This window comes from Lactuca sativa, chromosome 9 (genome assembly GCF_002870075.4).
Source record: "Lactuca sativa cultivar Salinas chromosome 9, Lsat_Salinas_v11, whole genome shotgun sequence".
Taxonomy (NCBI): Eukaryota; Viridiplantae; Streptophyta; class Magnoliopsida; order Asterales; family Asteraceae; genus Lactuca; species Lactuca sativa.
The window spans coordinates 98,282,864-98,293,419 of record NC_056631.2 but is presented as its reverse complement, the minus strand read 5'-3'; the positions used below and the strand labels follow the sequence as shown (position 1 = coordinate 98,293,419).

General features: G+C 36.5%; 1 protein-coding gene across 2 annotated transcripts; it reads left to right on the top strand.

Annotated features, from left to right (window-relative positions):
* The first annotated feature begins 215 nt into the window (after positions 1 to 215).
* Positions 216 to 2,027, top strand: LOC111895253 (elongation factor 1-alpha). 2 transcript variants are annotated; one of them, XM_042898130.2, is made up of 3 exons: positions 216 to 677; positions 748 to 1,047; positions 1,255 to 2,027. In XM_042898130.2, exons 1-3 carry the CDS (start codon positions 216 to 218, stop codon positions 1,633 to 1,635), a joined length of 1,143 nt encoding a protein of 380 aa, XP_042754064.1. In that variant the 3' UTR covers positions 1,636 to 2,027. The 2 variants fall into 2 exon arrangements, with proteins under 2 accessions (XP_042754064.1, XP_023747111.1); XM_023891343.3 differs by having other exon boundaries at positions 748 to 2,027.
* The last annotated feature ends 8,529 nt before the right edge of the window (positions 2,028 to 10,556 follow it).

The following is a 10,556-nucleotide window of genomic DNA, read 5'->3' as shown; positions in this document are numbered from 1 at the left end:
GTTTTGATTTGATTAGTTGTATGTACTGTTTGATCGGTATTCTTCATCTTCATTCCCGATGATTCTTTCCGTTTACGACTGTTTTAGTATTGATTAGCTTTTGTGAGATTTCTTTTCAAAATTGAATCATTCTCTGAAACTTGTCCAAAGATAAAGATTATATTATTATCATTATTCTGAAGTTTATTTTGTTAATACAGTTTTAAGATTTGATCATGGGTAAGGAAAAGACTCACGTCAACATTGTGGTCATCGGACATGTCGACTCCGGCAAGTCTACAACCACCGGACATCTGATATATAAGCTTGGAGGAATTGACAAGCGTGTGATTGAAAAGTTCGAGAAAGAAGCTGCTGAGATGAACAAGCGTTCATTCAAATACGCATGGGTGCTCGATAAACTCAAGGCCGAGCGTGAGCGTGGTATCACCATCGACATTGCTTTGTGGAAGTTTGAGACCACAAAGTACTACTGCACTGTCATCGACGCTCCCGGCCACCGCGATTTCATCAAGAACATGATCACCGGAACTTCTCAGGCCGACTGTGCCGTCCTTATCATCGACTCCACCACCGGTGGCTTTGAAGCTGGTATCTCTAAAGATGGTCAGACTCGTGAACACGCTCTCCTTGCTTTCACTCTTGGAGTCAAACAGATGATTTGTTGTTGCAACAAGGTAATAGATTTTTACTTTTTTTTGTTCACATCGATTTCTTCTGTGTTTACACTTTTTCTCTTCTTTTTAGATGGATGCGACTACTCCTAAGTACTCGAAGGCGAGATACGATGAAATTGTGAAGGAGGTCTCATCGTATTTGAAGAAGGTCGGATACAACCCTGACAAGATCCCATTTGTTCCGATCTCTGGTTTTGAAGGTGACAACATGATCGAAAGGTCCACCAACTTAGACTGGTACAAAGGTCCAACTCTCCTCGACGCTCTTGACGCCATTAACGAACCCAAGAGACCTTCCGACAAGCCCCTCCGTCTTCCACTTCAGGACGTGTACAAGATTGGTGGTATCGGAACTGTTCCAGTCGGTCGTGTTGAAACCGGCGTCATCAAACCGACGATGCTCGTGACTTTCGGTCCATCTGGTTTGACAACTGAAGTTAAGTCTGTTGAGATGCACCATGAAGCTCTCCAGGAAGCACTCCCCGGCGACAACGTCGGGTTCAACGTGAAGAATGTGTCTGTGAAAGATCTGAAGCGAGGATACGTTGCGTCTAACTCGAAAGACGATCCATGCAAGGGTGCTGCCAACTTTACTTCGCAAGTTATTATCATGAACCACCCGGGACAGATCGGAAACGGCTATGCTCCGGTGCTGGACTGTCACACGTCACATATTGCCGTGAAGTTTGCTGAAATTTTGACAAAGATTGATAGGCGATCGGGGAAGGAGCTTGAGAAGGAGCCGAAGTTTCTTAAAAATGGTGATGCAGGTATGATCAAGATGATTCCGACGAAACCCATGGTGGTGGAGACGTTCTCGGAGTATCCACCACTTGGGCGGTTTGCGGTGAGGGATATGAGGCAGACGGTGGCGGTGGGTGTGATCAAGAGTGTGGAGAAGAAGGATCCGACTGGAGCAAAGGTGACGAAAGCAGCAGCGAAGAAGGGTGGGAAATGAATCGTGCAGGTTAGGATGTTGAAGATGGGTCGTTTAGTTGGTTCGTTGAATGATTTTTTGATAATTTTGTTGCCATTGCCGCAAACATGGTCGGAGAACTGGGTTCTGGATCGGCGGTGGCGAGTCTAAACTTGTGCTGCATCTGGTAGTTTGGGTCAATAAGCAGCTAGAATGTTTGAGTTAGGGTTTTTGATTCTTTTTTTGTTCTTATGGATTCATATTAATTAATTAGGGTTTTTTTTAAATGGTTTGTTAATGTTGGATTGTTGGCTTAGATTGTTTTATCATCGAATTACTATTTGAATCAATCGCGCAAAAGGACTATCTGAATATAATATAATTGCAGGGTTAACATTTGGTATGCACTCATAGTTATAAGAAAAATTTTAACAAAGAAAATATGACCTTTTGTGATATAATTAGCACACTAACAGTAACTTTGCAAAATGGATTGATTCTTATTTCTTTTGGAAAAATGGTTTTTTTTGCCCCACAGTAATATATAAATTTACATTTTGCACCCTTCAATTCTCATAATAACCTCATAACTTATCTATTATTTACTTTTTATATCTTTAATTTTTTAAGTGTATATTTTAATCTTTATTACATATAATACATAAGTTTATTATTCAAATTACAAAATCGGAATTTATGTAAATATCAAATATTTCTTTTTAATCTAACATATATATGAATTGTCATTTTCATCTGAAAATATGTAAGTAAAGTTAAAAAAATAATTATCACTTTGTTTACGTTCAATTCATTTTCTGATGTATATATTAAATTCACCATTTTAGTTTCCATCGTCATTTTCATAAACCATAGTTCTCACAAATTTGAAATCCCAACTTTTCTTCTTTAATTCTTCAGTCACGTTTGTAACTTCATATACGAATCCTCCTTCGCAACTAAATTGTAAGGTACATACTCTTGTCGAAATTTCAAATATCTAACATGAAACATTATGTAAAATATGATAATTTATATATTTCATCTTATTGTTTATTTTGCAGTTAAAAAAATGTGGCCTGCGAATACTACTCTTGTAGATCTTCTTAACAATTATGGAGTATCACAGCCAGTTCAGCCTATTGATTTTGTCACCAACCCCTCTGAGGTACAATTTCCTTTACCTAATGGTGCTAGATGTGAGACAGATAATGACTTTGGGTTTGATGAACCCAACTCCCAATTTAGTGAAGATAGTGTTAGTGAATCATTAAGTGATGTTGGGGATGAGTCTGAAGATAATGTGAATGAAACTCCGATTATGAGTAAAAGTCCAATTATGAACTTTATGAACGATATTGGAGACGAAGGAGACGATGACGTAGTAGATATCCAAGACAAAATTTATTTAGATTTTTGGAATGAATCTGAAAACAAAATAAGGTTAGAAATGTTGTTTGAAAATAAGGATCAGGTAAAAAAGGCAATAAGACTTTGGTCGATCAAGCAAAATAGAGAGTTTAAGGTTTGTGAAAGTAGAAGTAGTTTTTGGATAGCAAAGTGTAAAACTCTTTGCGATGAAGAAGGAAGTTCTAATACTGACCCATATACACCGCAGTGTGCATGGTATGTTCATGCAATGAAAAAGAAAAACCATCATATGTGGAAGATCACACGTTGGGTGGATGCACACAATTATTTTGGATCATCTAGAGGCAATGACAACATAAGTCCAAACTCTGCAACTATAGCCTTCTACATCATCCACTCAATTGAAAAAGATATTGGTTATCCAGTGAAACATATACAAGCAGATATTAAAAATATTCTAAATGTTGACGTTTCTTATTGGAAGGCATGGCATGGTAGGAGAAAAGCCATAGAGAACATTTATGGAACTTGGGAAAGTAACTTTGCAGAGTTACCCAAGTACATTGCAACTTTGCAAACTTCAAATCCTAATACCATCGTGAAATGGTTTCATAATCCAAATGGCTCATCACATGTGGCAACATTTAAGTATATTTTTTGGGCTTTTGGACCTGCAATTAATGCATTTCATCTATGTCGACCTGTTATTTCCATAGGTGCTTTTCATTTGAGAGGTTCGTACAAGGGTAAAATGCTTATTGCTGTTACAAAAGATGCCAACAATAATATATTACCAGTTTCTCATGCCATTGTTGATGAGGTAACTATACACAGTTGGAGTTAGTTTTTGTATCAGTTCATACATTTTGTTGCTCAAGACAGACAATTGTGTGTTATTTCAAACCGACATCAAGGAATAATTCATGCAATGACAAATCTAGAGGAATGGAAAGAGCCATTGGGATACCATCGATTTTGTCTTCGACACATTAGAAGCAATCTCATGAAAAAGTACAAGAACGTGAGGCTTAAATCATTTTGTTGGGATATTGGAAGCACCACACAAAAAAGAAAGTTTGTGGAGTATAAGAAACAAATCAAAGTAATCAATCTTGAAGCTTGGCAGTATTTAGACCAAATTGATAAAAGTCAATGGTGTCTTTTTTATGATGGAAATCGTCGATGGGGGTCGTTAGCGACAAATATATCTGAGAGTATGAATAATGCGCTACGAGGAGCAAGACAACTACCTATTAGAGCGTGTATTGATCTTACATTCAATAGAACTGTACAACTTTTTGATGCTGCAATGAATTGTCTATAGAATTGTGACACTTCTGCACAAAGTCATACTTTAACTGAGTTCAACTATAATGAAGGTGTCTATAGAATTGTCACCAAGTTACGAATAAATGAAAACGGAGGAAATACCCACACTGTAAGTTATTATCAACATACATGCACATGTGGTAAGTGGCAGATGGAAAGATTCCCTTGTTCACATGCTCTTGCAGTTTGTCGTTTTAGAGGGGATAACCCTTTTTCCATTATCAATTATGTTTACACAACTATGACATACAAGCAACAATATAATGATGGGTTTTCACCACTTCCTCATGTTGATTATTGGTTAGAGGCTGATTGGAGTATTCAAGCAGATAACTCAAAATGTGCAGTCGGTCGAGGTCGGAGGCGTGCAAATCGATTTCGTAACGAGATGGATGTTCGCCATCGTGATGAACCTCGTAAATGTGGACTATGCAATCAACCTGGTCATAACAGGAGAAATTGTTCAAATTCTCAACCTAGATTCAATGCGATGTGAACCATGTAACTTTTATTATTCTTGTAATTCTATGTTTAATTTAGTTTTTAGTTCATGTTTAGTTTCTTTTGTAGTTGTGTCTTTAATTATCTTGTAATTTCGTAATTTCGTAACATATAATATATTCGATATTGGTATCAATTAGAATGTGTTTATTAAAATTTTCTAATGATGTAAATCGCAATAACATAAGAGACATATTTCGGTTATATGTTTTTAATATATACAAATTTATATTTTTTGTAAAAAAGCTAAAAAAATAATTATTTTATAACAAAAGATATAAAATAAATATAACATATAAGTTGTAGGGTTATTATGAAAGTTGAAGGGGTCAAAATGTAAAATTATATATATAAATACGTTGATTTTTATGTGGGGACACAAAAAAAACAACCTAATTTTGCAATTGAAATAAAAATCAACCGATTTTTGCAAAAGGTTCCTATTTTCAACCCATTTTTACAAAAAACTCGCACACTGTGTTGTTATTAAAGGAAAATTTATGTGTATACAATAAATAAGATACAATTTATCAAGATTGTCTTTTCTGTTTTTTGGATCACGATCTTAATTAAGATCCTATCAAAAAGTATTTTAAAATATAAAAAATACATTTGTCGTCTTATATTCGTCTTATTGTTAAAGATAAGTAGTTTAAAACATATAAAATATATATTTAATACATCATTTGATGATATAGAATTTAAAATGGATATTCCATGTAGTTAGTCCAAAAAAATATTAATTTAAAAATAATAATAATAATAATAATAATCTTACAATCAGTGTTGTAAAACTCGGGTGAATACTCGAAATCGTCCTCTCTTACTTAGACAAGTTAACCCAACTCGACCAAATATCTCATAAATTGGTCAAAACTATAACACCCATGAGTCATTTCATAATTCGTGGGCATGACCCGAAGATCAAATATCATAAAGCTTTGGGCTTTCGGAAAAAGAGATTTGGGCCCAATTGGATGTGGGTAATGTAGATTATGTAATCCAATAGTTCGGTTTGTGCTTTGAAGTCAAAAGGTAAAATCGGAAAAAATGATGTTTCATACTTCTTTTATGAATTAAGGATTTTAGTTCAATGTGTTTTAAGTCAAAAGTAATTAGATAGGGTTGTAGAGCTCCTCAACATTTTTATATGGATATATACAGATCGTCGAAAGTGGAGTTGAAACGAAGAAGTTAATTATGACCATTTGAAGATAGGACAGTTTTGGGTTAAGTCGCGTATGTTGGGTATATGGAGAAGTACGTTGGGCGTACTAGGGCATCCCTGAGTAAGCTTGGCGTACCAGGAGTATGTTGGGCGTACACGATCAGTTCCCAAACCCTATTTTCATGGTTTGAGCCCTATTTAAGCTCCTTAACATCCCCAAACTCATTCCAATCTCAACCTCGACCTCTCCAACATCCTCCCTTGAAAACCCTAACCCTAGTTTGAGCCTTTTGAGCAAAAGAAAGTGATCTTGAGTGCTTTAGAGTGTGCTTGGTGCATCTTAGAGAAGAATGAGCACTTTGGAGAAGTGTTGGTTGCATTGGAGCTTGTAGATCCAGACTTTGTTCACCGTGATCTTTCTTCTAGACGTATAAAACTTTAATCTTGATGATGCATTTTTTAGAACTAGCTAGTTTTGGGTGTTATGAACTGTTGGTCACTTTAGTACATAAAGTTTAGATCTTGAAAGTTTGTGACCATGTTATGGATAAATTTGGAAACTTTATCCATCTAAACATCATATTGATTCAGATCTAAAGGTTTGAGACTAGGACTTAATTGATTAAGATGAAAAAGATGAACTTTTGGTCCCTTTGAGACTTAAATACTAGATCTTGGTTGTTTGGACCATTCTAATGGATAAAGTTGGAAACTTTATCCATTATGAAGTTATTAGGAACCATAAAAATGTAATATTGGTCCTTAGTTTTCCTCGATACATGTTTTAGGATGTCTTAATGAGTTAAGAAGTTAGGGTTTTTGGTATTAAGCACTTCCTAGCCATTTAAAGTCATAAAGTTGGAAACTTTTGACTTAAGATGTTATTTCAGGACTAGAACTACTTTTGGTCGAAAAGACTTAATGGAATAAGCTCTTGAAAAGAAGCAGTAAAGTTAGCCAGCGTATGCTGGGCGTACATTGGCGTACGCGATAAGAGAATCGAATGTGGATCTTGAGTATGCTAAGCGTACAAGCTGAGTACGTTGGGTGTACTTAGCTGAGTCAACTAGGCTGACTTTCGTAACGTCCAAAAATTATAAGGTGATGTTTTTTAATTCAACCACAAACACCATTTAACCTATCCAATCATTTAAAAGTGTAACAAGGTAAAAATAGTTATCATAGTACAATCCTAAAATCACAAAATTGCAGAAACATGGGTGGATGTGTTGCGATCAAGTCGGGATCTTCCCTTTCAAACCGGTAGTACCTGAAACCATAACTATAAAATCCATAAGCATAAAGCTTAGTGAGTTCCCCAAAATACCACATACCAAAACATACAAGTGGTGGTTGTTGAGGCCAAAAAAATAAATACCCTAAATATTACACACTAAAATAGTGTATAGTGGTAAATGGATTGTATCCATGGAGATTAGTTAAATTTAAATATATATGTAATGATGGGTTTGAGCCAAAAGAACATCCTATGTGCTCATGCAAACCCTAATGCTTAGATCTAGGTTTCTCTATTGTACATGTAATTCATCTAAGACTTTCTAACCCTAGATCTAGTGTATATAATCGAAATTGACATAAGAAAACAGATCAAGATGTTTACCTTCTTGTTGATTGAAGATCTTGAAGCCTTGAGAACTTTAGCACCTCAAGTGTTGTGCCTCTAATGAATCACAAACACCAATAGCAATTTGAAGAAACATGATAGAGAGGGGAGAGGAGAAATTCGGCTCTAGGACTTCTAGGGTTCAAGTGGCCGGAATTCCCATGCCTAGGGGTCCTATATATAGGTGTAGGAATTAGGGTTTTAGTCATTATTTTTATCTGGTTACTTAGCCACCAAGCAGCCCATAAGATAATTCTAGAATCCCTATTATGGACGAATTCTTAAGGCTTTATCCCTAGAATCCGTCCACCCTATCTAATAAGGTTTCCTTGCCTAACTTTGTAACTATCACATAATTATAGTTCAACCCCTTAAGTTCAATTAACTTCTTTTGATCACAAAACTAATTCTTAATTAATTATTGACTAATATTAATTAAACAAATATGATTTCTCTTTTAATATATTAGTCTTATAATATATTAATAAACGATAATAACCTTTTTCTATATTATTCCTCCAGTCAAGTTGCTTTGGTGAAGGCGACCCAAAAGGACAATGCACAACCGGGTCAAGTACATACCAAATATAGTTATAGACTTAGATACTAATCCAACAGTCTGCCACTTGGATGAATCTAATAACTACAAATGCAAATGCACCTTCTGAATCGGGTTAGCAATCGCAGTTCTCAAAACTCTTGATCTTATCAATAACTTGTCCTTCAGATAAGGGATTGTATAATCCTCTATTCTAGATATCGCGCGGACAATTACATGGAACATAGTCGTACTTATTGTCCAGTAGTTTGTTTCTCGATCTCTGATTCATTTGACATAGAACTTAATTGAACACATCAATTCGGTCCTGACCGGGCCCGACACATAAGTCAAATCAAATCATCGAGGGGCCCTGATATCGCTTTTACCCTCTTAGGATAAAGGAAAAGATAAACTTCGACTTATATGCATTTATTATCCACAAATCAAATCATACACAACAATGCGTTTTATAACATCAAGTTACTGATGTGTTTACGCATTATCAATGCACAACCAATCAGCAAACAATAAACCATATATCTAGGTTTTAAGACCATATGATATTATCGTCTTGCGATCACTCGTGATAAATTCCATGAAGTGATTCCAGCAAGCGTGGGTTTATTCCAATGCTCAAATCTAGTTCATAAGCACTTATGAACGTTGTAGCAACCTTTTGCTATGTCTAAGACTCTATAGACAATCTACACACCAATTCATGATAGTCTTCATTCATACCTACTTCCAACATTTGAACGACTGTGGACCGTTCGAACAATCTTATTATTCAGGAAGTCAAAACATGCACAATGAAACAATAGGTAAACAATTAGCATAAGACAGTAACATTACTAATAAATAATCCTCTTTTATTTATTCATCGAATGTTAATTACAATTTATCTATTACATGTTTCTAAACTATCTAATCTAAACTAATATCGTCCTTCAGCCCGATGTACGTAGCGTGCTGCAAGTGCTTAACCCTGCTCAATCCCTTCGTAGGCGGATCTGCTGGGTTATCCTATGACGATACCCTCTTCACTATGAGGAGTCCTTCTTCCACCTGATGTCGAATAAAGTGATATTTTCTGTCGATATGTCAAGATCTGCCATGATCCCTCGGTTCCGTGGTCAAGGCAACCGCTCCTTCATTATTACATAAAATTTCCATAGGCTCTTGTATGGCTGACGCAACCCCGAGGTCTCCAATGAAGTTCTTCAACCATATTGCCTCCTTTGACGCTTCGCTCAATGCAATGTACTCTAATTCTCATGTTGAATAAACTACGGTCTCCTGCTTGGAACTTTTCCAAGTCACTCCCTCTCCATTTAGGGTAAAGACCCAGCTCGACTGTGAACGGTAGTTGTCCCTGTCGGTCTGAAAACTGGCGTCACTGTACCCTCCCACCTTTAAGTCATCACTCCCATCGAGGACTAGAAACCATTCCTTGGTCCTCAGAAGGTACTTAAGAATATTCTTAACTGCAGTCTAATGCGCTTTGCCAGGGTTCCCTTGATATCTGTTGACCATGTTCAAAGCGAAGGCCACATCGGGGCGAGTACAAGTCATAGCGTACATGATCGAGCCAACTGTAGAAGCTTAAGGTACTCTGCTCATTTATGCTATCTCGACTTCGGTGCTCGGACTTTGAGTCTTACTCAATTTGGCATTACTTTGGATTGGTAACTCTCCCTTCTTTGAATTCTCCATACTAAAACGTTTTAGTACCTTGTCCAAGTAAGTATTCTGACTAAGTCTTATTAGTCTTTTACTTATGTTTCTCACTATCCTTATTCCAAGAATATAGGCAGCCTCTCCGAGGTCCTTCACAGCGAAGCACTTCCCAAGCCAGGACTTTACTTCATACAACGTTGGGATGTCGTTTCCTATGAGTAATATGTCATCAACATACATTACGAGGAAGTTTACTATACACCCACTGGCTTTAACATATACACATGATTCATCTTTGCTTCGCATAAAACCAAACTCTTTTACTTTCTCATCGAAACAAAGATTCCATCTGCGAGACGCTTAGTTAAGTCCATAAATGGACTTCTCAAGCTTACACACTCTATTAGGATGCTTTGCATTGACAAAACCCTCTGGCTGAGCCATGTAAACATCCTCAACCAACTTCCCATTAAGGAAAGTGGTTTTGAAATCCATCTGCCATATTTCATAGTCATGAAATGCAACAATGGCCAACATCACCCTAATAGACTTTATCTTCGCTACTGGTGAGAAAGTTTCATCATAGTCAACTCTGGGAGTTTGAGTAAAACCCTTCGCAACCAATCACGACTTATAGGTGTGCACATTCCCATCCATGTCAGTCTTCTTCTTGAAGATCCATTTGCACCCGACCGTCTTACGACCTGGTACATTCTCAATCAAATTCCAAACTTGGTTGTCATACATGGACTGAA

Excerpts from the sequence above, each read along its gene's own strand:
- LOC111895253 (XM_023891343.3), top strand. The coding sequence starts at position 216 with ATGGGTAAGGAAAAGACTCACGTCAACATTGTGGTCATCGGACATGTC. Across the intron at positions 678-747 it reads TGATTTGTTGTTGCAACAAG|ATGGATGCGACTACTCCTAA; the intron begins GTAATAGATTTT and ends TCTTCTTTTTAG.